Below are 27,187 nucleotides of genomic sequence, written 5' to 3' on the forward strand. Positions count from 1 at the left end.
AACGTTAGTCACAGGCTGGAAGACTTCCTGTTGTGATCAACTTCAGTGAGGCTAACGCTGATGACAACCAACCTAAACGGCTCCGCTCAGGAGGACACCTTTAACCACCTTGTGTGGTTGGTTGATCTTGGGAGATGTGATCTTTCCGCAATGTTTGCCGGCGCACTGATAAAGAATCTGACCACGAGTCAAATGAAATCAAACAAAGCTCTCTCATCCGATCAGTTACGACAAAGTGAACCATCCACGACAGCAGGGTTATTGCTTTATATTTTATTTTATGTACAGTACATGTAAAAAAGAAAACAAAAAAATAAATTGCCAATAACATTGACCAACGTGGGCAACAGTAGAGCGCCGTGTTGCTCGCGCACAGGAAATCCTGACAACGTTATTTCTTTCTCAGGCATTCGTACGTTTATAACTCTCCCACTCCTCGATGTGTAAGGCTGCCTGGAATCTAGCCGAGCTCGACAGCAAACAGTCAAACCAAAGATTATCAGAACAGGTGTGTGTTACCTGCCCCCACCCCAAACCACCTCCCCCTCCCCCCTCGATAAACACACTCCTCTCATTGAGCCTCAAACTGAACGTCATGTTCCCAGACAGGCAGAGGACACGGCTGGCCGGCTGTGTGCAATCTTTAGTACGTTTTTTTTTAATACAGACCTCCATGTGGTCTCCTACCTTCACTGCTGCCCCCCTCCCCCTATGCAAACAGTGCTGCTTTCAACACAAAGGTCACTAAAGGTCGGCATTACAGTCTGCTTCAGCCCGATGACTCAATAACTGCAGCCTGTGACGAGCGGAGAGCTTCTGTTCGGCACACTGAGCCGCTGAATTCACAGTTTTCTTACAGCATGTTGTTCAATTTCATGTTCTACCAAATGTCACTCATAAAGCTTTGACTGATGATGCAGAAGGGGCTCCGACACGACTGATCACCTGGGTTTCTCCAGTGGAAATTTTAAACGGGAATTCAAGTATTTTTTAAACAAAGAACAACCCCCTTTAAAAAAAAAAAAAAATGTTTTGGGCAACTCATTGACTAAAACGTTCAAGAGGTTTGGAATGGCTCCAGAGGATTTCTTAAGGCTGCAGTAGTGAAACAGGCTGTAATGGCTGCTACGTAATCTTTTATCAATAAAAACAACCCACTAAAAGATGTTTTTCTCGTCACTGACAGGCTCATGTTGTTATTCTAAATGTATAATGATATTACAGAAAGGTTCCCTACAGAGACAGACCTTTATGTTAGGGAAGAAGATGATTGTTTTGAACCTCGATGTCCCAGTTTTCAAAAGCCACCAAACTCCATCCACAAAAACAGTCATTTTATCCGACCGAAAACTAAAGATGCTTGCTGACGGATGCTTTAACGTATTCATTTGGTACGTCCTTTTGTTCAATGTTTAAAGAACTTTACTTTAATCGGCGAATCACAAAGAAGTAATCACTGAAGGCAGATACTGGCCAACAATTTGTGTTTTCTGCAAGTTAAAATCACAGAATTTGTCAATGGAGTTTGGTAGAGCTGTCACACATTTTCTGAAAAGTGGAGCAGGCAGAAGATGGAGAGGGTGGACTTTTCTCATCTTTGGGGGATTTGTAGATGGACTAGAGACACATTAGAGTTAAAGAAAACATGGTGAAGAGTATTTTGCATAATATGTAACCTTTAAAATAATCATATTCCCCAAAAAAAGGTCAAGAGCCTGTTAGGGACAAAAACATTTAGGGTTTCACTGCTGCAGGCTGAGAAATTCTTCTGGACCAATTCCAAAACTTTCAACCTGTAAGTCAACCTTTGAGTCGACTCTTAAGTATGCAAATAAATCGAGGTCAGTGATTAGAAAATATGAGAATTCCCCTTTAAACGTGGATTTTTGTAGTGAGTGAGAGGAACACACCAAATGCAGAATACAGTGTACACAACCATCCGTGTCTGGTGCCCCCCAAAATCCTATAATAACATAAAATAAAAAGGTTTTTTTTTTTTTTGTATCTCCAAGGCCATGGATAGTCAACCACAAAGACTTGTGAACTCCCCTGCTGCCTGTTAGGGCTGTAATCTCACAATAGTGTTTCAGACGGGGAGCTTACAGCAGGCCACCAAAGGTACAGATAAAGTGCTTTTTTTTCTTAAACGTGACGCATTAAATAAGTAAAGTGATGGAAAGAAAGGATTCTCGGGATGAACTAGGGGGACGTTGGCTGTCATGATGTTACTCCTAAGGGGTAAAAAATGAAATGAAAAGAGACACAAGATGATTCTGGAGAGGAAAAGGAGCTCAGTATAAATACATCCACAGATGAGACAGAAGGCGACGAGGATGGAAACACTGATCGCTAGAGGAGCTTGAACAGTCAGATGGAGCCGTTCACAGTTTCATAATTAAGAGGGTTCATGGTAAGACTTTTTAAACCTCCGGAAAAAGGGTCTCATGTCCAGGGGAAGGGTGGGGTCGGGGAAGATGCCAGCGGCTTCCTGTGGCCAGACAACCTCGCAGTGAACACATCAGCGGCGGCGAGGGCCGCGATAAAGACAGCAGCAGACCGGGAGGTTTTGTGAGATTGTAGCAGACAAGTTCATATTAAACCAGAACAGATAATAAATACATTTGGGTCCTTGTAGTGTCGGCTCTATTGAAATATGATTAAATCTAACAAATAAAAAAAGAGGAAGAGTTCTATAGACCACGTGGCGCTTGGCCTTTTTTTGCTCCCTTATCCAGTCTCAGAGACGCTCCACCTTGGCGGCTACTTCCACCACCAGCCATGTGGAAGAAAGAAAAAAGAAAATCGGCGTTTAAAGAGTAGCCGTGGCAACCTCACGTACTCCCTCCTGGGTCTGGATGACAGAGTCTGAGGATTCAGAGAAGACGAAGAAAAAAAAAAAAAGAAAAGAGTCCACCAGTCGATCCTCAGCGTCTACAGAGAGAAGAGAAAGAGCAAAGAGTCAAAACGACGAGCAAATAAAGCAGGTCATACATCCGCTAAGGGGATTTTTTGAAGTCTCAGCATGTGTCAAAAATGTGCTTCTCAACATGTCATGTTCGTCATCTGGAGATTATGGACACCAAAGTGAACATCAGCTTCTTTCCAGCCAACTAAAACCTCTGTGAAGCTGACGGAGCAGGAAATACACTTCCTTTATGAAAGCTCTGGGGGAAAAAAAAAGGACCAAATATAGGCTCATCCTCACTGTGTGTATTCTCAGCTACAAGCCACCTCTTCTTAGCTTCTGAGCCCATAACAGAGTAAACAGAAGAGCAGGGAGCAGTCTCTCATGTTACTCAAAAGACAATATTTAACCTCAGAGAGTGAGCCGAGGACCTGCTGCTTGGCTATGAAGAGAAAAAGCACTGAAGAACAGCTGTCATAGACTCGACATGGCAGTCTGCTGTTTAAGGCTAACTCTGGTATCGGTTATTCTGGTCCTGATTATTACATACTTTTGGCTAAAAAAAGGGGACTAAAAAAACATTTGAAATAACTCCAGTTGATTTGTTCAGCCTGCAGCAGTGTGAAAGACAGCGATGGTCAAACATAATCCTTTAGGGAACACTGAGCAGAGTGTTCTTGCTTCGATTATTTAAGGGTTGCTGCATACTCTTCATAAAAAAAGACAAAACTTGAACTAGATTTCATACAGGACTCGACAGCTTTGATTCCCCTTGTCCCAAGTCGCAATATTTACGACCCTGTGACCGTTCAATCTGACTGTCGCAGAGCCGTAATGGAGGGACAAACTGGTCACCCCTCCATACCATGTGGTGGTAACAGTGTGTTAAGTGTTTGGAGCCAGTTGGGGAGTGCAGCGCTGTGTGTGTGCGTGCATGTCTGACTGTGTGTGTTTGTGGAGCTCCTGCTCAAGGCATAAAAAGCCTCAAAATAAACCTTAAAAATAAATAAATCTGGAAACGCTGCTTTCTTCAAAGCCACCAGACTCCATCGAAAACACCAGTAATTTTACATCAAACATTAACCTGAGCTGCTTCAGTTTGTTAATTTTTTATGATTCTGTGTGTAACACATTATCACAAGTGTTGGATCCAAACTTTCCATTTACCAAACCAAAGTCACACAACAACAAAAACAAAGTAACACGTCAAGGCGGCATGAAAACAGCAGCTCCTGTGTTCTGTCAGGAAACATGTCTGTTTCAGTCAATGGAGTCTGGTGTCTTTGAAGAGAGTCATGTAATCATCTACGACTTAGGGTGCACTCACACTACACAAAGTTTCTCAGTACAACGCTGAAGCACGGTATGACTGCATTCACCATCTTTGTGGCTTGAGTCATTTTAGTCAGATACAACCAGAACACAGGCACGCAGGGATCGATTATACTTCATGCCCACGTTGTGTACCTATGCTTCTGCTCTTGCTTGAGCAACTGAACCGAGCCCAAGCACACATACTTCATACTTGTGACTAAACTAATTGAACTTTTGGGGCAGGCTACGGATTGACTAGTGTGAGTTCCCCCCTTAAAAAAAGTCTCTCTGTAGTGATCCTTTCTGTAATGTTGTCAGATTCTTAGAATAAAAATCAGAGCCTTTCTGTGACAATGACATATGCACTTTGAGTGGGTACGTCTGCTACAAGGATGAAATAGCAGCCCTAGAAATTCCCTCCAAAAATATGTAAAAATATATATAAAAAAAACATGGCCTAGGCTAAATAAATACTGAGCTGCACTTTGTGATATCCCAGGAAAAGTTGTATTTTTCCCCTGCAGACGGACTAATACCTGTGAATTTCCTTTTTGAGCTGTTTTTGTAAGCTGTTCCTGTTTACAGTCAGCAGTACCGCCGATTCATAAAAGACGGATTCATGTTTGTTTGGCTGATTTGAGCACAGCGGTTTCTTTGCACTCGGAGCGGGGGTTCCTCCTTTGGCTAAACTAAAAGTGTTTGTTTGAACAGGCAGGTTGTTGCAGAAACACTTTCACTCAAATCTCCTCATAAAGCATAAACACGATCATCATCACATCAGCGACAATACAACTAAAAGATTGAGGCTGGGCTAGAAAATCTAATTTAATCTTTACAATTTTCAGCAAACTTTTTCCAGGTATTTTAACACCTAAAATATTATCAGCCTCAAAAGACAAAAAACATGCCATGTGTCCACCTTCTTTCAATGATTAGAGAGTGTTTGCAGCAGAAAGTGTCCACCTGGCTAAAAGGTGCAGCGTTTGTTTTCCGTGCACTTTGCCTTTTTTTTAATTTACTATGACAACTACAGCTTTGATTTCATCGCAAGCAGACTTGTTACTCAGTTGTTCAGGCTGAATACTTTTTGACTAGTAGAGGAACCTACATGACTAGGACTGTGATTGTAACCTGTAATAAAACCAAAGCTTCCCATCTTGAGCTGCCTGTGACTTCCACAACACTTCAGCGCGCACACAGCAGGTGTAGCCAATAAACGTAAACAGTCAGCGGCACTGAAACATCAAGCAGATGGCAAAGAGCGACAAGAGATGTCACCTCACGTCGCCTTTTGTCTTGACCAAAAAGTTGCACTTGAATACAGCGCAAAGACTACAGCCGACGGCCAACCGACTAATTGGACCGACGGCCGACAATCTCCTTGGTTTGTCAGGGTCTTTAACAAGAACCGGCACGCGGTGTATCTGTGACAGCAGCAGCGGGGCCTGACGTCTGTACATTTTTTGCATGCACACATACACTCTGCATGGTCTGTTCTCTGACTCATTGTGGTAATATCAGGCAGACTTTTAATGTTGACCATGAGTCATGGAAACTAGAAAACTGGCAGTTTGGATTTGCATCAAACAACCTAAAAGCGGCAACAAGGCGTGCTTCAGGTAACTTAACTGACATCACACCTCCTGGGACATGTGCACATTACATTCCTTTTTTTTTTTGTTTTCCATCTTTGGAAATATCTGAGTTGAGTTGTTACACTGCACGTCAGCCCTCTTTATGATTGAAAAGAGATCAGTTACTTCCTAAAATAAAAAGTGCCTTTATATTTTTTGGGGGAAAATCAAAGCAAGACCTTTTCACAGATTCCTGTAAATGGTCAATGAGGTTTGTTTATTTTTGGTACCAAAAACATTTTTATGTTGTCCTCCAGCTTACAGAACAACCTCTGTTTAGCTTGTAGGTATGTGTTGCTGTTTATAAGTGTGCAGCGCTCAATAACATGTCATGTAAGCATCCGTTCAGCAGCGCTTTGATTACGGCACCTGTCCTTATTATTACACCGATTAAGAAGTTCTGAGATAACCTGAGCAACCTTAGCTAATCACATAATGTAATAACTTCTAGTTAGATTTCCTCCCTTTGAATAAAGCTGCATCGTAGGACACAAGAACAAAGCGCCAGGGATTGGTCGCTTGTGTGTACCGTGCGGGGGCGTTATGAACTCTGAGGCACAAAACAAAAGGGGGGCTTAAGAATATGAACATGAATTAAATAAGAAGGTGGAGGATGTTAAGGTCTGTTTTGTTAAAGGTGTACCACCATGCTCTATTGTCAGTCTTTGAACACTCAGGTAGATATTTATTAAAAACAGTAGATGTGACAACCTGTGAAGTCTGAACTGACCTACGTGTCGCTGTGTGAAAGCAGCGATGTGATCTCGGGGCTCATGTGACCCACGGCCTTGGCGGCCTCCAGGATGGCTCTCCGATACATTCCCTTCTTCTTCCTGTTGAAGCGGGACCTGAAGAACTCTCTGAAGGGCGACAGTTTGGCGACAGAAAGCTGGGAGGTCGTCGGCGAGCCGAACCACGCCACCTTGGCCTGGGGCCACTGGGCCTCGCAGCTCGCCGTCTCCTGCTTGTGCGTGCCGCTAATACTGAGGACGCGCGCCGGCCACCAGGGGAAGCCGTGAATCTTCCCCCACACGACGTCGCCCACCGCCACCGCGTGACCCTCCTCTGTTACACACTTTGTCATGCTGCGGGTGTGAAGCCGCACTGTGAGAGGCGGCACCGTCTTACAGTCCTCCCGCGACGGGACAGAAGATGACGTCACAGACAGGTCCTCCCCGGGGGCCAGGTCACACAGCTCCGGGGACGTGCCGTCAGAGCTGAAGGACTTGGACTCGTCTAGGCTGTCGCTGCTGCAGACCGACAGACTCGAAGAATCCGCTTTACGCTTACGGAAATTGATGAGGAGTGTGAGGTCACTGTGTCCACGCTCCGCCTCCTCACCTGAACTTCCCGACCACAACTCCAGAGAGTTCTTACCCTCCCCTGAGTCCTCCGAGTGGGGGAGGCAGGGACCCGGCACCCTGGGGCTCCGCCTCCTTGTGCCTCCGACGAGTTCGGCCTCGTACTCCACCGCACTCTCCTCCCCCTCCCTCGACGGGGGAGTCAAGCGAATCTTTGGAGAAGGTAAGTCCTGACCCACGGTGGTGAAAGGCCGGGTGAGTTTAAGTTTAGGAATGGACACGGTGAGGCCGGACCTTGTTGCGTCTAGTATGTGCCGTTGCTCCTTGGTGGGATCAGACGGCGTTTTGCCGTTCTCTCCCACGCCGTTCTGCACCAGCTGTTTGGGGCAAAAGGGTTTGACTGAGCCGTGGACTCTAGCGGGGATCTTCATCACCTCCCCCTTACCCTGCGGAGTGCTGTAGGAGATCTTTATGACCGGACTGTGGGGGATAATGTCACCTCCGGGGAACTTCTCCCCCTCAGACTCCCCCCGTTTGTCCTTCCTGAGTCGTTTGTTGTCCAGGTTGGCGCCGTTTTCACGTCTTTTGGTGTCTCTCGCAGCAACGCCGTCCTCTTTTCTCGAAAGCTTTGCGGGGGTTTCTTTATCTTCCCCGTCGTCATCGCTGTGTAGTGAATTCTCTTTTCTAGAAGTCTTTGAGTTGTTGCTCAGGCCGTCTTTGCTGTCCTCGTCACTGTTCAGAGTGTTTTTGCACTTTTCACACAGAACCTGTCGCGGCCGCAGACGGATCGTGCTCATGGTCATGCGGCCGGGCTCTCGCGATCGCCTCTTCTTTCTCTTGATTGGTCGGGGCGGTGGCTGAGGTACCCATTGGCTGTAGCTGTGGCGCACCCATAAGGGCTGAGGGAAGGGGGCTCCTTCAAAATAAGGAGGGTAAGGCGTCTGTCCAGCTGGCACTGGTGTAGGAACGGGGCAGGGAGGAGGAGGAGCAGCAGGTACGCCGCTTTCAGGGAGCGTGTTTTCATCCTTTGGTGTGTGTGACGCCTGGCTCGGAGATTTGGAAATCGGCTCCTCACCCAGGACTTCTGGGATTTCACAAGCTGGTTTAGATTTCAGGCAGTCCTCTGGTTTGGCTGTAAACTCTGGCAGACAGAAAAGCCCGGTCCTAAGGAAAGAAAAGCAACAATTATTGAATCACTGTGTGTTTCTTTGAGTTACATTAGAAGCACAAACAACCACATGACAAGCATTTCTTGGATTTCTTAAGTTAGGCAATTTCCTCTACATAGCCATGCTGTAATGTCAGGCTCTAATTTCATCAAGTCAGACAACTGAAGGCCAAGAGGGACAGCACACTTCAAACCTTGCTGCTCCAATTAGGACACAAGAGAAGAACGCACACAAAGCTGGTTCAGTTCTTATTTATACTAATTTGTTTTTCTTTGCAAGAGCGACTCTCCCTGTCACCTGCCTGCTGAAAATTCTTTACATATGGGGGTTAGAGTCTGTGGAGGTATCTGTTTTTAACAGGCCACAAAAATGGAGCTGAAGCATCACTGACTCTCTTTGGGTGGTTTTGTGTATTCCCTTTTCTGTTTTTTTTAACAGAGAGACCTACAAACATGTCCAAAGAAGGCCCAAACTGCCCAGGAGTCTCTGAGGAGTGACTGCAGGCAACAGTAACGTGGCTGTGTAGCTTTAGTCAGGAGACAGCAGACAAAGAGACTACAGGATGCCCAGGAACCCCCCCCCCCCCCCCCCACCCCAACATCTGACTGAACAAAAACAATCCCATGAATCACTCGGGACTCAGAGACGTATAGGGAAGGAGCCAGGAGATTTCAGTTTGTTTTGCATCCGTGTCTGATCAGGGCTTGTGTGTGGTGAGATTATTAATTAGCGCACATTTTGGGAGCCCAATTTCCTCCCCAGGAGGAGCAACTGGCAGGCACCTCTGAATAATAGTCTCCCAGTGCAGCTTGTGCCTCACCTTTTTCTACGTGCCCCTTAAAGCAGGCGAATATCAGCCCTTGGAGTGACTAACAAGGCACAAACAGGTCTGTGTGTGACAGGGAACAGGCAGTGCTAGTTCAGAACAGCACAAGGACACAGTAAACGCTCAATGCATTTGTGCCATTTCACGTTGTTTACAGTGTAACTAGATGTGGAGATATGCCTGCATGACAGGCTGAGACGATGACATTAAAAAAAAACCTGTGGGAGACAATGACAGGAAGTGTATTTCCATGAGCTGGAAAGGAAGAAGAAGTCAAATTTTGTCAGTGAAGAGGCCTGAAATAAAGGCCTATTTTCAGTTATTCCAAGGCCTGCCTTTTCCCATCTGGGTAGGTTTATTTTCAGGCCAGCTCGAGCTCTCACATGAAAAACTATCTAAGCATACTAAGGGGCAAAGCTGGTCAGATTCTGATTCTTCTTTGCTATAAATAGTCTAAAGCCAGTGGCCTCTAAGGTGCACATAAGGCTTATACATGTGACACAGAGCAGCAGGGGAAGATAAGACATGATACTGATAACACATTAAAACATAAACATTCATATATAAGGATTTTTCTTGAACTGGATTGGGGTTTTTCTAGCAGGAGAGGGGCCTTTATGTGGATGATACAGAGCCTAAGATTGTAACTGGATCTCATCAGAACCAGGTTTAAATCTAAAGCAGTAAAATACAGATTTCTCAGGAGTATCTTAAACCATTTTCTTTTGTATACAGATCAACAGTGATTGCTTATGAAGGGCTATTTTACTTTATTTGAACTGAATCAACACCACAGAAAACTAACACACTATACAATGCCATGTGTGTGTGTGTGTGTCTGTGTGTGTAAGTGTGTGTAAGTGTGTGTTAATACACCAGAATATGAGTGATATACATGACACTGTAAAGCCAAGGCCTTCTCTTTTTTACCTCATAACGTTTTCATGTGTTGTATGAGATTATGCTAACACAATAAGCTACAGATGAACCCATTGACATTATTGTTCATGTGAAGTCATCATACTTTATCTTTAGACATGCTCACCACCTTCACACACAATAAATGGCTTTAATATAAACCACGGCTTAACGTGATATAACCATTTTAATGTGTTGTACATTATAAATCAGTTTTCCATTAGCACACATGCTACCAGTTAGCACACATGCTAACAGTTAGCTCTCCTGTATGGAGGCCCAGCGAGCTAACATGCTAACAGCTAGCTCTGACTGGTTAGCATCAAAGATGGATTAGCCGTTAGCTGCGATAGTTAATTAAAACGTATAAAAAGAGTAAAATAAATAACACTCACTTTTTGTCGCTGTCGAGTAATATCCCCGTGTAGCTCCTCTCCCGGTAGGTCAGCGTCACCACCAGTGTATCGTTAACTATTTGATCGATAGTGACAGGTAACCGAGAGCCGGCCCGCAGCTGCTCGGCCGCAGCCTCCATGTTTCCCGGCGTCAAGTGTCCGGCTCGGCGGTGCTCGATCCCGGCCAAGGGAGCCACGGTCGCGTCGGCCAAAGATCCGTCTCCCCTTCGCTATTGGAGCAGGAGGCTACAGCAGGGCATGAAATGACGCCATCACCCCCACCAAGTCAATTACAACAGGACTGTTAGCGCTGACATCACGCTCTGTGTGTGCTGGAGAAGGAGGCCTTCCTCCTCTGCCTCACTTTGACTGTTTGATGCCATTATTCAGGACGGACTTCCCTCAACGGGATGACTCCCATCATCACACACAGAGCACACTGACGGATCTTACTTTACATCTGCAACCATTGCGTCTGAAAATATACAATGCACAGATTTGTTTCTTTAATTGTGTGAGCGTATGTCGACAAATCTGACAGACGTGACAGAGCCTATAAACGACCTGTATTTAATCTTATACAAAACACAAAAGAGCCTACTACAGGAGCCATGAAGTCCAAGAAAGTAAAAAATATACAAGATATCTTGTGCGCACAATATAATTATCTTGTGGTATGCACCTTTGTTGTTGTTTGCGACGAGATCTTGTGTGCACAAGATAATTATTTTGCACACAAGATATCTTCTCTTTTGTGTGCCCAAGAGAGGCCTAATTATTCTGTGCCCCCATAAATGTAGGATCCTGTGTCCAATCCAACACAAAAGAGCCCACTGCAGGAGCCTTGAAGTCCAAGAAAGTCCAAAATATACAAGTTCTCCTTCCTTGTGCGACCAATATAATTAAATTGTGTGGTATGCACCTTTGTTGTTGTTTGCCATAAATAGATTGAGAGAAGTTATTTCTCTTGTGTGCACAAGATAATTATTTTGCACACATGATATCCTGTCCACACAAGCTATCATGTCTTTTGTGCGCCCAAGAAAGGCCTAATTATTTTTGTGCCCCCATACATTATTTTCTCCTGTGTGCACATGGTAATCATGTTGTGTAAGAGATAATAACTTGTTCGTGCAAGTTATCTCAAGTTTTTATCTTGTGCACACTTAGGTAGTTATACGTAGAATTATCCCTGTATTGGGGAAATACAGTAGCCTATTTTCTTAAACCACTCTTGTAAGTCCTCAGCTTGACATCACTGCTGCAAACCCAGCCACTGTTCATCTGAATGCTTGTGATAAATGTCAGGCCTAAACGGTGGATGGGTCCGATTATCTTGACATTTAAGAAGTTTTATCTCAAACCTCCAGCCTTCAATTTGCACCCGTGTCACGTAACTGCATTTTTATCTTACATTTCAACATTGTTACGTGCTTCTCTGAATTGTACAAGTAGATGTGTTTGCTTCTAGTGTTTTATTTTTCTTTACTGCAGAGGCGGCTCAAAGTTTGCAGCACTCGGCGTCCAAGGCAAATTTCCCAAAGGGGACAATAAAGAATATTGTGTCGTTTCATGTTGTATCATTTCAGCTTCTTTGAATCCCTCTAATTATCATCTCTGATTGTAAAGTTGAAATAGCTTTTCATATTTCTAATCATGGTGATGCATTGTCAATTAAACTCAACTTATAGCTGACTTAATGTTGTAAACCAGGGTTCCCCCACAATGATCCCTCCAGTACAAATACATGTTAGTTTTTTTCCATCATTGATTCATCTGAACTTCATGATGGGCAAGTGAACATTAAGTCGATGATTTGTCAGAAAGTTTCGACAAAAGCACATCGACAGTTTCCCTGAATTTTGTCCTCATGTTGCTTCTTTTGTTACCCAACCGTTTGAAACACAAAGACGACTTCCTCTGTAGAGATTCAATTTTGTTGTAGCTGGGTCGGCTGAGCTAATATAACAATTAACAGCTGCACAATGAGTCCCAGTAGCACTTAAACCCTGCAGAAACAGGACGTATACTAAATGGTCTAATTTAAACAAAAGAATGTATGATAGTATGTAAAGTATGATGGAGAGACTGTCATACTCCGGGGTACAATGGTGAGTTTCAAAGTACTGTTCACGCAGTAACAACAATGTGTTTTTTATTTTAAAGTCACCAGCATTAACACAGTCATGTATAAAGGGATGAGTCTCTTCACTAGAAGTTTTGAGTTTGACAAAAACTCAAAGGGCAGTCAGTTCTGAGGGTGACTCGGCCAGGTGTCTGCAGTGAAGGTGTCTGCAGTGAACATGATGAAACGCTTGTCAAGATTTCTATCTCGGTTCGTCTTCTTCTCCAGTAGCCGAGTCTGCAGTTTCCTCATCTGTCGTTAAAGAAAAGAAGCAAATTCAGATCAATGATCTACGAATTGATTATAGATTGGTTGTGTGAATAATGAGAAACGGGTCCAAACCTCCTCCATGTCCTGCTCTGCCGCCGCCATCTGCTCGCTGCTGCTGCCCCTGGGATTCCTGCGTCGGTCCTGCAGCGTCTCCACACGGGCACAGAACTGCCGCTCGAGCTCACGGGCGGACCTGAAGAAAACACACAGGTCAAAGATCACATAGTCAGAATACAGAAAGACTAAGTATTTAGATGAATGTCTGGTACACAACTGATAACAAACGTAATCCTGGGACTGAAATCAAATCCACGACTGTAAAAAGAAAAGACTGAATTGTCTCTTCTTCTGTGGTTATTCTGTTTTTGAGCTTTATTGTTGCTCATAAAGAACAAAAGAACCTGCAGCTGTCCTGTGGTGGGTGTAATGCCTCTCTTTCTCCACCAGGTGTCTCTAGCTTCCCATTTGCGTCTAAACAGTTGGTTGTGGATCACTTAAAAAGCCATTATCATGGAGACTTGAACACCTCAGATGTTAATCCAGTGAATATGGTTTGTATATGTCATAATAATTGTATTAATAATCATAAATATCTTGATATTTTGAACCTTTCATACAATAAATGCAACGTGTGCTTCACATTAAAATAGACAGAATGGATAGAAAGTGTAAATTAAATAAATAAAAACACAAACTACAATTACAATTAAACTGTAAGTATATGAATTAAAAAGGATAAAAGTAGATTATGAAGTAAATTCCATTGAATGTGATCTTAAGGAAAATAAACATCACTGAATAATGAAGTAGAAAATAGAGTACAAATAATTAGTAAAAACAAGTAAAACAAAACTTTGCACACTTGGAGGACTACAGACTATATGGGGTGTGACCTAACTGCTAGGCCATCTGCACCCCAAGGGATCCATTTTAAGCCCCCTTTTAAAACGTATTTTTAATGTGTTCCCACTCTGCAGTGTGAGTGACAAAGGCTACACTTTGTTTCAGATGTCTCTGAACTTCCAGTAAACATGCAGCAGATGATTAACTAAGGAGTTAGCAATGTAGCTTGATGCTATCCCATTAATGGCTTAATATGTGCAGAGTGAAGCAGGAAAGCCTGAGTGAGGAGTGCACAGTGGACTGATGCCTGACTGCAGAATTTTCAATAGGGATGTAAAGATTAATCGTGAGGCAGTTAGAAATAGATTCAAAGGTGTCATGGTTCACATTGGTACTCTGAAAAATGAATGGCAGTAATATGGTGAGCGTCAGCAGCTGTAGAGCAGAGGCGGTTGGTTGTAACAAGCAGGCGCTATCATGGCAGCTGTGGAGGCCAAACCACACAAACGAGCGGGATTGCAGCCCACGCTCACCCAAACGAGTGCCTAAGAGATTATGAGGTGCATTGGTGTTTTCATGAAAAAATAAAAAGGACTCTTTTTCTCATCATTTTGTAAAATAAATCGTGAGAGAATTGTACCGTGAACCCGGTATCGTGAATCATAAAGCTTGAACTAAGGAGGATAGACCTCGTCCCACTGCAGGTTAAACTTACATTTACTCTTCTGTACGTTTCAGTGTTTGTAGATATACAGGTGAAAAACAGGCACTTTCATTGCATGTATTACAGGAAAACACTTCAACAGTCACACATGACTGACCTGCTAAAAGTTCCTCTGACGTTGGACACTCTTTGTCATAGCTGTCAGTTTCATTTAAGTACGTTTACGCAGCCTAGAGACACTTAATGTGTTCCACAGTCGTGTTCCTCTGACTGAGAAGGACGACTGATTTCAATTTAAATCTGATCGTTGATGTCTTTTCAACATGACCCTCCATTATGATTGTTCTTCTCGTGTCTTTTAATGCTGCAGCTGTGTTCTTCTAGTTCCTGGAAAGCACTCTACTTATTCTTACTCTTAGTATAATTATAAATGTAGTGTCACAGTGCTCTCATTACCTGGACTCCTCGTGCTCTGTGATGGTCTTATAGGAAGTCTGACTCTGTAGAGAACCACCTCTGTCCTCTGTGACACCAGGTTTAGATTCTGTGTCTGCCTCCTGAAACTGAGAGTAAAGATGTTACCGTAATATTAGATTTTTTTTTTTTTAAAGATTTATTTTTGGGCGTTTTGTGCCTTTGTTGTGGAGATAGGACAGTGGGTAGAGTCAGAAATCAGGGAGAGAGAGAGAGTGGGGAATGACATAGGAGCAACAAGTCGGACTCAAACCTGGGCCGCCCGCCTGGAGGACTACAGCCTCCATACATAGGGCGTACGCACCAACCACTGTGCCACCAGCGCCCCGTAATATTAGATTTTTGATTGATTGTATTTCTCTTTGTGTCATGTACACAAAGTGCCCGACCCTCAAGGGGTTATTAGACACCAGAAATTCCGCTGCAGTGGTTCAACATATCATAACATTACAAACTTACATGCTCCTTTTACAGCTCAGTCTTTAAAAGATAACAGATGCAATCTGCTACAAAAAAGGTTCCTCTTCTAAAGCACAATCTGATCTGAAGTTTTGAAGGATTTCCCTTTAAAAGCATTAAAAAAAAAGGTAAACTTGTGTTAGCTTTGCACACAAACAGCACAACAGCTGTTCTTCATTTCACCGAACAGAGAGTTGAGTGAAGGATGTGTATCAGGAGGAATTGTGGATTCATCTATGTTTCTATGGTGTTGACCTTTTAATGAGGAGTGAAGAACCCCTCTGATGAGTCAAATATTTGTTTGATGTTTTGGTGCACTGACGAAGACAACAGGGTGAAGAAACAGTTGTTTCATTTTAATGCTTACAAGCTGCTAGCGTTTTGTTTGTACAGCTTGGGAAAAGAGTCCGTCTGGTTTATATCCTCAAAATTATCATTATTGTAATCTATGCGTCTGGTTTCTCGTCCTTTATTTCTTAATATTTGTGTCTAGTAAGCTTGTTTGTTTAAGTATGACACAATACCCCAAAAAAGCAAACCAACCAATCAGTCCAGGTCTTCAGCATCAGTCTCAGGATGTTGAATCGCCCAGATGTTTAGTACTTTATATTTAAGTGATGCAGCCAACATCATGAGCATCAGCTTTGACTGTAAGCACACTCTGTTCCTGTTCTCTCTTTGAACAAACATCAGTATCTTTTATCTTTACATCCCTTCATTGTGATGGTCATTAAACCAGTATGACACAGCTGGTGCACTACTGCCCCCTGGTGGATGATCCGTTTTGACAGCTGGACATTTGTGTGATTTATTTCATACCTCCTGATCTCTCGGTTTGCTCTGTTTCTTGGGCCTTTTCTGCTTGGCTTGTGAATGCCACACCCGAAGAGCCTCCTGGCTGCTGCAGAGGAGCCCGAAAACAAAATGCAGTGATTCATCATTCTGGATTCTTTTGTTTCTAAATGCTTGCAGTACTGTGCACACAGATGACTCTTTGTGTCTTTAAATTAAGAATATATAATCGATCCTTTACAGTTGGTGATTTGTCTTAATACCAATTACACAAAATAAATCCCTGCACAAAGAACACTATAGTTATTTTATTCATTGATTGATTTCTTATCTCCAGTAACACCTGGGCTGAGTGGATGTTTAGGCAATTCATCAACTGTAATTTAACATGTTATATTTAAACCTGGCTCCTGATTTTATGCTGTAGTAAGTTTTGAAATTGCTCAAGTTGTTGCATTCGAATGCTTCTACCTGCAGCAGTGAGACAGGCTTTAATACACCTGGAGCGAGTGGGAGGCGGTAGTGACGTTTATGAAGACAGTCTTTGGTCGTGCACTGATTGCACACACACACACACACACACTTGCTCGAGGTAACCGTGGAGCAGTGTCAGGCCAGCAGGAGGGGGGACAATCGTGCTTAAGCAAGGTACGGGACTACTTTACCTAGTTTGAGTGCGCCCTTAAAGACTGTCTCACTGCTGCAGGTAGAAGCATTCGAATGCAACAACTTGAGCAATTTCATCAGTGCACGACCATAGACCATCTGCACGCGACCATTACGATCACCGTGCATGTGATTAAACGGCTTCATTATGTTTTCTGTTCTCCAGTATGTTCTTCTCCAATCTTAAGTTCATATTGTGATTCGGACGAACTACACGAACATTGACATAAAGGCAAATAATCAAATTAATGTGGACTCTGTTGCTTCATCCACTCCTGTGTTGTTCTTGTAATGCCATGTCTTGCCCCTCAAGATAACACTGCAGCCATTGCAGCCTGGTCAACTGCTGACGGCTGAAGAGATCAAGTGAGGCAAAATGTCTTGAACGTCATTCAGACCACAAAATATGTAAAAATAGAACCAAGATTTAAAAGTACTGCCATTCCCCTTTAATGCCCCAGTAGTTGTGCAGAAGGATAATAACTCGGGTCATAATTATATTGAACTCGAGCTCTAATAGTAGAAAATAACTCACTTCCTTCTGTGCTCGAGGATGGCTTGCTTCTCCTTCAGCTCCTTCATTGCCGCCTGTCTCCTCTCCTCTGGCCTCCTCCGAGTGTCAAACAACGGCAGCTCGGGAATTATGCCGGCCTTGCCAGTCGCCTTTTTTCTGCCGAATAAATTGAAACAAAATGCTTTATTTTTATTGCTCTCCGGAGCTCTGAGTCCCAGCGGAGACAACCCGGAGAGATTTTTTATCAGCGTGTCTCCTCTCTGCAGAGAATGTCATTAAAAAATGTTTCGCTGTCCCTTTTTTCCCGGGCGAAACTCCAAACCTCAGCACTGAAGTTGTCTACTGACACAAAAGCAGATCACCTCCTCTGTTAGAGAGCCAAGATCACTTTCAACTTCATTTCACAGAGTGTATGAACGGGTCCAACAGAGACGATACAGTGTTCAAAAACAAAGACAGGAGCGATAAAATGATGATCTGATTTGATCTGAGCCCAGAGAGAAATGAAAGAGCCAGGCTGAGACTTTCTTCTGAGGGAATAGTTCTGTGGGAACACAGCTAATCACTTCTGGATGCTTATGAGACGATCAATATCAGTCTGAAACCTGACGTCTGAACTGAAATATGAAGCCCAAGCCAGCAGCTGGTTAGCTTAGCTTAGCATAAAGACCTGAAACTGTGTATTGGCAACATCCAGAGGGGACAACATCCTCCCAGCAGACCATCTTTAGCTCCGTGTTACACCCTTCTTGTTCAATCATTTTAAAAAATGGATTATAAAAAAGGACAATGCCTATCTCTTCTCTAGCACCAGTTGCCAGGTAACCGGCAGATTCCAGGAAGTTACTTATCCCCGCCAAGAAATGATTTGGCACATAACACCCAAATAAAATGTGTGTGTGATAGTGTGTGTGTGTAATAAACAGTGGATAGAATTATTGAGTTTATTTGGGAGCTTTCGGGCAGATTTTGTCACCTTTGGACACATACAGGGAATCTATCAAATTCCACCTGTTCCCAGTTCCCAATGACCCAATGACAAATACTGAATAGCTGTACTTAATTTTTCATTCACCCTCTGCCATTTAGCAAAAAATATCTAAAGTTTCCACTCCTCCACATTGTAAAGACAATCTTGTTATTTTAGTCTGAACACATTTTAGGGACATTGTTTATATTCTGCATTATTGGATGCTGCACTCCCAACACTCCCAACATTAATTATAAACTCAACGGACGTGACACTAACTCATAGAAAAGCCGATTCCTCCATGTCTTCATCAGTGCATTCACACAGGAGAAACGTAACCTGAAGAAAACTGGGGAAAAGACGTGCAAAGACAAACAGTCGTTGAGGGAAACGACATGAGGCTACATGGATGAAAGGGAAGTAGCCAACATGGCCGACGTACGACAAGCGTCAGATCCAACAAAGGGAGACATTTTCCATCCAACTGAGTCACACATTGGAGCAAAGTTAACATTCATTATTTTCATTTGAATGTTCTTCGATTTGAAGTTAGAAGGATTTCGCTTTAAGAGCATTAAATAAGAGGTGAACTTCTGTTAGCTTTGCATATGGACTTTCTGACCAACAGACCCCAGTATGTTAGGTCAGGACACACCTGCTCCACCACCATCACACTCAACACAGGCGTACCACAGGGCTGTGTGTTGAGCCCATTCCTCTACTCCCTCTTCACCCACGACTGCAGACCTGTACATGGATCCAACGCCATCATCAAGTTTGCGGACGATACGGCGGTGATTGGCCTCATCAGCAACAACGATGACACGGCCTACAGGGAGGAGGTACAGCATCTGGCCGCCTGGTGTGCTGACAACAACCTGCTCCTCAACACCAGCAAGACGAAGGAGCTCATCGTGGACTTCAGGAGAGAAAGAGGAAGCATGCACAACCCCATTCACATCAACGGGATGGCTGTTGAACGTGTCTCCAGCTTCAAGTTCCTGGGGACCCACATCACAGAGGACCTCTCCTGGTCCACTAACACCTCCAGTCTGGTTAAGAAGGCTCATCAACGCCTCTTTTTCCTGAGGACACTGAAGAGACACCACCTGTCTTCAGCTGTACTGATGAACTTCTACCGCTGTGTGATCGAGAGTATCCTGACCAGCAGTGTCTCAGTCTGGTACGGAAACTGCTCTGTCGCAGACCGTAAGGCGCTACAGCGGGTGGTAAAAACCGCCCAGCGCATCACAAGGTGTCCACTTCCTGCCATTGAGGATGTCCAAAGAAAACGCTGTCTGCGGCGAGCTCATGGCATCCTTAAAGACTCCTCCCACCCTGCCCACAGACTGTTTACCCTCCTGCCCTCCGGCAGGCGCTTCAGAAGCCTCCGGACCAGAACCAGCAGACTGAGGAACAGCTTTTTCCCCAGAGCTGTCTCTCTACTGAACTCTACCCCCCGAACTCTGAACTCTGTCTCTCTCTCTCTCTCCCTCTCTCTCTCCGCCCCCTGCTGACCCCCCCCCCCCTTTCCCCTGCATATCACCTCACACCCATCATCCCCCCACCACTCCTCCTGATCACACACACACATCTCTCATCCACCTGTATTATTGTATTATAGTATGTTCATATTATGTCCATATTCTTTATATTATCTGTAAACTAGTATAGCATGCTCACTGCACCTTAATCTGTATATTATTAGTATAGCATGCTCACTGCATCTTAATCTGTATATTATTAGTATAGCATGCTCACTGCATCTTAATCTGTATATTATTAGTATAGCATGCTCACTGCATCTTAATCTGTATATTATAATCCTAAGAATACACTTATTTTGTAGCATTACTTATTTATAGCATTTATTTATATTTATAGCATCCCATTAATCCAGCCATCCAGATATACCTAATAATTCACTTTTTTTAGTCTACATCTGTAAATTTTGTAATTACTGTACATAGCACTGACTCTTGCACTTTCTGCTTATTTGCACTTCTGGTGAGATGCCAAACCTCATTTCGTTACTCTATACTTGTATATGTGTAATGACAATAAAGTTGAATCTCAATCTCATCTCATCTCATATAAACAGCAGCTAGAAATGTTCTCCAGAGGGACACTTAATACTTTTAGACAGTGAGGACATATCAAATGTCGTGACTGCACAACAATAAACTCCTCCTCTAATATTTAAGAAAGATGAAAATCATTTTATATCACACATTCAGAGAAAAATGGCATCTCTCTAACTTTTTCACTTCATCTTAACTCACCTTTTAATAACAGGACGAGGGCGGGACTTCCTGTCTCCCTGTTCTATCGGCCCCAGCTCAGCCTTGTCCAGCAGGATCATCTTCTGCTTGAGGTCCCTGAATCTTTGCAGCTCCTCCTCCTCGTCCACAGACTCCTCCTGATCCTCCACACTTGACCCCATCAGCTCGGACAGCTGGAGCTTCTCCACCAGCGGAAGCTCCACGACCGACACATCCACTGCACCTACAAGTTTAACATGTTTCATTAAACGAAGGGAGCAGCCAGTTCTGGAAAGAATCCCTGCTGTTTAAAGCTGCTATAGCTGCAGCCCCTCATGATAACAGGCTATCAATGCAGCTCTTTACAAAGAGCAGAGAAGACATGGCCTCATCCTAACAGCTGTACTCATATCAATATCAGAATCACAAATGCCTCCAACACAGCCTCAACTGCAGAATCTGTAACTATGCACAGATTTGATACATACACTTTCAAAAAGATCCTTCATTATTTGAATCTTTTAATCAGAAGGCTGTGCAGCAATTGAGGATGCTTTCTGGCTGCCTCCAGAAACTTCTGTTTTAATGCAACACAGACAATTGTTAGGAAAGCTATTGCCCAATGATAATTGATAACAACAAGCAGAGAGTGTATTTGAATTCAGAGCTCCAGTATTGAAGTAGAAAGTAGAAGTTTAGTCCTATAGTGGCTCCTTTCCTGCTCTTTATTCCCCACTCTCTCTCTCCCTCTCCCTGATTTCTGACTCTGTCCACTGTCTTTTCTCTGAAATAAAGGCACCAAAAGCCCAAAGATAAATCATATATAAAGTTTTAAAAAACAGTCAGTGTCTCTCTAAAGCTTAGGTGGCTGCAGTGTTTTTAGAAGAACTGCTTTATCCGAGCTGGTGTGGATGTTTGCTCCACTTTTCATGGTCAGGATTCCTTTTGTGTTTTTCGCTTACAAAGTTTTTACTAAACACATCTCCACACACACACACACACACACACACACACACACACACACACACACACACACACACACAGGTGCAATAATCATCACACATCAACAGTGCAATAAATTCATAGGGACACATTTTTCTCAAGTGCACGTTACTTTTCACTGTTCAGTGCAACTCTCTCTGCAGGGCTTCAGTATCCAGTTTCTCTCTTTCAAACGGCATGTAGTTCCTGTGGATGTCTAAATGTTGTGCACATGCACAGGAAGGTCAAGCTACTCTTCTTTCATTGTACATTATATTGTATAAAGACAATCAAGGGTTTCTATTGTATTCTATCCACTGTGGTCTCCTCTTCTCAAAAACAAACAGACCCGAGATTTAGTAAATATTTACATAAAAATCAGTATTTATCTGACACTGAATCAGCGGACAGGAGCGAGACAGATGTGCTGGAAACATCTCTTACTCACAGAATTGTTATGTATATTTTTATTTATTACCGTTTCCTTCCTGTCATACTTGAGAATGAACTCAAGTTGTTGACATCTGTTCTCTGTTTGCATTTGTTTTACAAAAAGTTTAACCTTAGCGTGGATATAAGACAACAAAAGCCATTACATCACAGCCAGTCAGGGTTTTCAGTTTGTCTGTTCAGACTCATGCAGAGGTATCTGATAGTGAGCTGGTGAAGGCCAATCGAGTTATGAGGCAGGAAAAGCCGTACCGGACATCTCTCAGACTTTGATCTCCTCCAAGAGAGCATGATGTTGCAGAGTGTTAACCAGCAACCTTGAACTCATTATCTAGAAAGTATGAGGGTGGATAAAACAATTACAATAAGTCCTTCATGTTATTGCAGCCTAAAAGGCAGATCACGATGCAGAATGTCGATTAATGGTGTGTTTAGAAAAACTTTGACTCTGAGTGGATCTATTGAAAGGAGATTTCCCCCTGGAGACGGGAGCCCTGTCTTTCTGAATAACCTTGTATTTGGGGAGATAAACACAGTGATTGAGGGGTGTGATGGGCTCGTTGTGCAGCAGCAGCCTCTCCTGTGGGGGGCCGTCTCGGGCTGCTCACAGTGATTACCTCCAGACAGAGCTCGGAAACACAGCGCTCCCCGTTCAGAGCCCACAGGTTATCGATCATTTTCATCTGGCTAAAAATATTCCAGGGAGGAGGGGTGGTGGGAGCAGTCAGCCGACTGTCACGCGCCGTCTCCAAGGCAACAGAAGTCACACCAGTAAAGTGGTACCAGGGCAAGGAGCTATTTTTGTGACCAGCGCGTCCTAGCTTTGACTAAAAGAGCAGATGGCTGGGATGCACGTGCACACTGAACACCTCGCTGCTGCATTGTTCAGAGTTAAGGTGCCTTTGACTCACCTGGAGGAGTCTTCGTCAGACATGACCTCAGGTACTGCAGGATGCAATAGACCCCCTGGTTCACGATGTCCTGCGGGGGGAAAGTGATGGGGCAGGACCTCAGGTTCAAGCCTGTTAGGGTGATCACACGACCTGGAATGAGGGCATTTCAAAAAAAATAATCTTAGAACTGTGTTTACAGGTCACAGTTTCTACATTCATCCAGAATTTATTTACAATGAATACATCAGAAATATATCTTAAAGCTGTGTCTTTTAAGTAATTTTTAGAGTAAAAATGTAATTCAAGTGTATTTGAACTTGGTCCCTTTAACAAAATATTTTAGGGCCTATTTTTGATTCAGCCACAAGCTGCAAAAAGTGCAACTACGGCTGTAACTTAACCCTTTGGGGTAGATTCACCCAATTAAAGTACAACTAAGTATATTTCTTGTTTTTGTCTCTGACAACATTACAGAAAAGATCCTTACAGAATTTGACCTTTTCAATGAGGAGGCAGATAATTCTTTTAATCAGAAAAACCTGTTACATCACTCACATCATAGACACCAGACTCCTTTGATCAGAAGGATTATTTCACCATGCAACCAAGAGGCAACCTTAACTCAGGCTTCATCCATTAGTATTTACAGTCTATGGCACAGAACACAGGAGTTGATCATCTAATGATGCCTTAATGACTTACCTTAATGATTATGTTTCTTTCAGTGTCAAGTGGGTTACTTCGATGTTTTAAATGGTTAGTACGGATTAGGCACACTTTATTTATAACACGCATTAACACACAAAAAAAAAAACGGATTGAGCAGTAGACAAGCTACTCCAAAAATCTGAAAGGTAAAATGATTGTTTTTATCATAGACATCTGGTGTCTTTGAAGAGAGTGCTACAACAGCTGTGTCTGGTTAAAATAATCTTCTTCATTTAAACAAAACAGTCTTTCTCTGTAGGGATTCCTTTCTGTAATGGTGTCAGACACCTTAAATAACAATCTGAGCCTGTCAATGACAAAAACAACAACTTCTAGTGGACAGACTTTGATTAGGTGTATTTGTGCACAACGATTTGCATTAAAGCGTTTTTCATGGCTGCAGGCAAAAGCAATATTCAAGAATAATTCAAAAACATGTGCACCTATAATTCACTCAATCACTTAGACATGTAAAATAGGAGCCAGGTTAGAAAATATTTGATCCTCTTTTTAAGGCGATTCATGCAAGCTACAGATCTTGTATCAACCACTAGGAGGATTGCTGAACTCCAGTGAGGCTGATTGAGGCTGATGAAACGGACAGACGGCTTGTTATTATTACACAGAACAGAGACATGGTTTGCAGGTAAAGATGAGCTCAACTTACCCAACTCTGCTGGAAGTTCTGAGATGGAATTTCCTTCCAGAAGTAGAGTTTTCAGACATCTGCATGAGTGAAATTAGAGAATATGAGATGATTGACTCTGACCGGGTTCAATGAGGAAAATGGGAACACGACAAAAATGTACAAAATATGCCCTAATCAAAAAGAAATCTTATTTTTCCACTCTTGGGAATCATGCATTCAGTTTTTCTCCATACAAAAGTACTCTGAGATATAAAAATGGGAATCTAAAAATGTTCTGAAATGTGACATTTAGAAGAACGAATGTACTGTACTCCCATGGTAGCCGAGGGGCTTGGAATCAATCAGCATAAATTTCAAAGAGCGGTTGCATAAGGAGCCTACCTGTGCGAGCCAATTTCAGCGGGGAGCGATTCAATTTGGTTATTTCTGAGATCCAGCCACCGCAGGTTGGGCAGGCTGATGAACAATGAACCTGGGACGTGGGTTATCTGGTTCCCTTCAAGGTATAAACACTGAGGATGATAAAATGAGCCGTTAGAATAATGGATAATGCAGAAGAAAAAAAATTCCACTGACATTTTAAAATAGTTTTCCCTAATGTTACAGCTTTATAAGCACTGTAGTGTTTCTATTGTTATGAGCAGAGTTGGTGAATACACAGTGGAGTCCAAACTGACCTTTAGTTTGCTATCTTTCAGAATACTGTCTGTGATGTGTTTCAGGTTAGTTCTGCTCAGATCCAACATCACTGCTGGATAATACTCGGGGAGCTCCTGGGGCTCAGCATCCTCTGGTGTCATATGGGGGCTCTGGGGTTTGACAAGACTGTTCCCAAAGACAAAGCTCAGCTGCAGGTCAGACACCACCTCCTCCTGATCCTCCTCCCTCTTCTGCTCCCTTTTCCTCTCTGCGGAGGTCATTGTTGAATTGATACTGAGATATATACTGCGCACTGTTGACTGAAAATTCAAAATAATAATAATGTAAACACCACATCCGGTGGACAAGTTTAGTTTGACAGATTGATAATATTTATTTCTTATTTAGTACCACAACACAAATAATTATAACGTAACTTTACATTAACACTTAACAAATCTCATAAAGGGAGAAAAACATTACAATAACAAAATAAATTAGAATATAAGAATATAACAAAATACTTCAGCATCCTCTAAAATCCTCCCAAATAATATATCCATATGGTATTGGCTTTAAATTAATATAGGCTATATTATAAAGATAATTAATATGAATAATAATTAAAACACCAAGCAGAGGTGTTTTATTCTGAAAAGCATGAATCGTGACGTTTATATACACGTTTCACAAGTTTGTTAGCTTAGCTTAAATTAGCAAAAGTTTTTCCACATCAGCGACACTTTTAGCTTACCCAGATCGTTTAGGAACAAACTCACAACACGTCAACGCGACTTTATGTACTATAAATTGTTAACGGAACGAATAAATACATAAGAGAAATGTCATGCTAACCTTTAGCCGCTTGAGTTCGACTATTTATGTAATAATTTTTACAGTCTATGGTTTGACGCCGTAACCATGACAACGTAACCAGGACAACACCAACTACGGCAAAAATACGGGGTCAAACAAAGTGAGCTGCGCCCATAGTGAACTCCTCTGATTCTTGTAAAGAATAATTTAAGATGTAGCCTAAGCATTTAAAAATTAAAAAGTGTTTTCAAGTTCATACAGGAGCAGGCAAAGCTGGTGAAGACAAAGTGTTAAATGCCTGGCTGTCCCCCAAACCACCCCCACCCCGTCAGTGAATTGGTACCGCCCACCCATCTCCAAATGAGGTTCATTAAACTGGAACACAGCACCGGGTTTCTGCCGGTGACGTCTGATGAAGCTTCCCGGTTTGTGCTCATCCATCCCGGCTGCTCCTGCAGAGAGGCTGCCTGCTCCTCGTGGTTTGATATGCATGACAGTCTGCAGACACAGAGCTACGTCGGCTTCAGTCACTGGCCAGCAAACTGTCACACTACTCTCACAGGTGTCAAGACAGGTAGAACATTAACAAGGGATTTCCGGTTACCCCTTTCAGTATAAAAGTCCTGGTACAAAGTGTATAGCCCTATATAAGTACATTTCCTCAAACTAACACTCCAACCACTACAACTTCCGCCGTTTTTATGAATAATTGTATACGTGACAATAATGTCGTTATATCATCAAAAATGATTTAGGCTAAACTTATAAATGGGTAGCAAGCATACTAGAATTTGAAACTTGAAAAAAGTCCAAACAATATTGACACCTGTTTTGATACTACACCCAATTTTGGGTAATACCTTGTTTTTAATATCTAAAATCACAGCAAAATGTCTCCAGTTGTGCCCAAAAATAAATTAAAATCTTTAAATTTTAAACAGCAAAATAACACAGTATTAGACTACTTATCTTACATACAGTAGCCTACAGGCTATGTTGATATAACTGATTATATAATATGAAGCAAAACTTAGGAAAGACTTACATTTTCTTTCTATGTCTGTTCAACTTCATGTAGTCTACAATATAATGTTACATATAGGATTTTCATTGTGAAGCCCTGCAGAAACTATTTGTGGTACTTGATCAAAGTGAGATATAATAAGGCATCTTGCAATCACTGTCCAAATTGAAAACAACATCTAACTTTACAAAATCTAAATCATATGGTACAACTGTTGTGTCATTGTATAAATAACAGGCAAGGCAGGCAACTGCTCAGGCCCCGGGCTAGTAGGGGGCCCCCAAAGACCGACTAACTTTTGGCTTAAATCAAGCAGCAATCTCTGGTGTTGCAGATGCTGAAGTACAAAATCCTGCAGTTCCTCGAGTGCCCACTAGAGTCTGGCTGCTGAAGCACAGGAAGTCACATACACACCCATTCTAAAAAGCCTGTTTTTACAGCAGAGATTAACATGTTTACAGCCTGGTTCAAAAAAACAAATAGGTGTGATTAGCTCATGTCTCGATCGACACACACTGTAACGGGGG

The 27,187-nt window shown here is 42.8% G+C and overlaps 2 protein-coding genes across 9 annotated transcripts; both read right to left on the reverse strand.

Annotated features, from left to right (window-relative positions):
• Window positions 1-258: 258 nt before the first annotated feature.
• Window positions 259-10,932, reverse strand: pwwp2b (PWWP domain containing 2B). 2 transcript variants are annotated; one of them, XM_020641289.3, is made up of 3 exons: window positions 10,463-10,932; window positions 6,588-8,318; window positions 259-2,931 (listed from the first exon to the last, which is right to left on the reverse strand). In XM_020641289.3, exons 1-3 carry the CDS (start codon window positions 10,600-10,602, stop codon window positions 2,925-2,927), a joined length of 1,878 nt encoding a protein of 625 aa, XP_020496945.1. In that variant the 5' UTR covers window positions 10,603-10,932; the 3' UTR covers window positions 259-2,924. The 2 variants fall into 2 exon arrangements, with proteins under 2 accessions (XP_020496945.1, XP_020496946.1); XM_020641290.3 differs by having other exon boundaries at window positions 6,584-8,318; window positions 10,463-10,929.
• Window positions 10,933-12,562: 1,630 nt separating this feature from the next.
• LOC109989532 (leucine-rich repeat-containing protein 27) lies at window positions 12,563-26,295 on the reverse strand. Of its 7 annotated transcripts, none has more exons than XM_065959872.1 (11): window positions 26,026-26,292; window positions 24,859-25,140; window positions 24,563-24,693; window positions 24,200-24,258; window positions 22,843-22,974; window positions 20,522-20,744; window positions 17,291-17,425; window positions 16,117-16,195; window positions 14,821-14,927; window positions 12,930-13,050; window positions 12,563-12,839 (listed from the first exon to the last, which is right to left on the reverse strand). In XM_065959872.1, exons 1-11 carry the CDS (start codon window positions 26,071-26,073, stop codon window positions 12,711-12,713), a joined length of 1,446 nt encoding a protein of 481 aa, XP_065815944.1. In that variant the 5' UTR covers window positions 26,074-26,292; the 3' UTR covers window positions 12,563-12,710. The 7 variants fall into 7 exon arrangements, with proteins under 7 accessions (XP_065815944.1, XP_065815946.1, XP_065815943.1 ...); XM_065959871.1 differs by having other exon boundaries at window positions 12,564-12,839; window positions 16,117-16,198; window positions 26,026-26,204; XM_020641311.3 differs by lacking the exon at window positions 26,026-26,292 and adding an exon at window positions 25,676-25,956 and having other exon boundaries at window positions 12,564-12,839; window positions 16,117-16,198.
• Window positions 26,296-27,187: the final 892 nt, after the last annotated feature.

Source organism: Labrus bergylta, chromosome 10, assembly GCF_963930695.1.
Source record: "Labrus bergylta chromosome 10, fLabBer1.1, whole genome shotgun sequence".
Taxonomy (NCBI): Eukaryota; Metazoa; Chordata; class Actinopteri; order Labriformes; family Labridae; genus Labrus; species Labrus bergylta.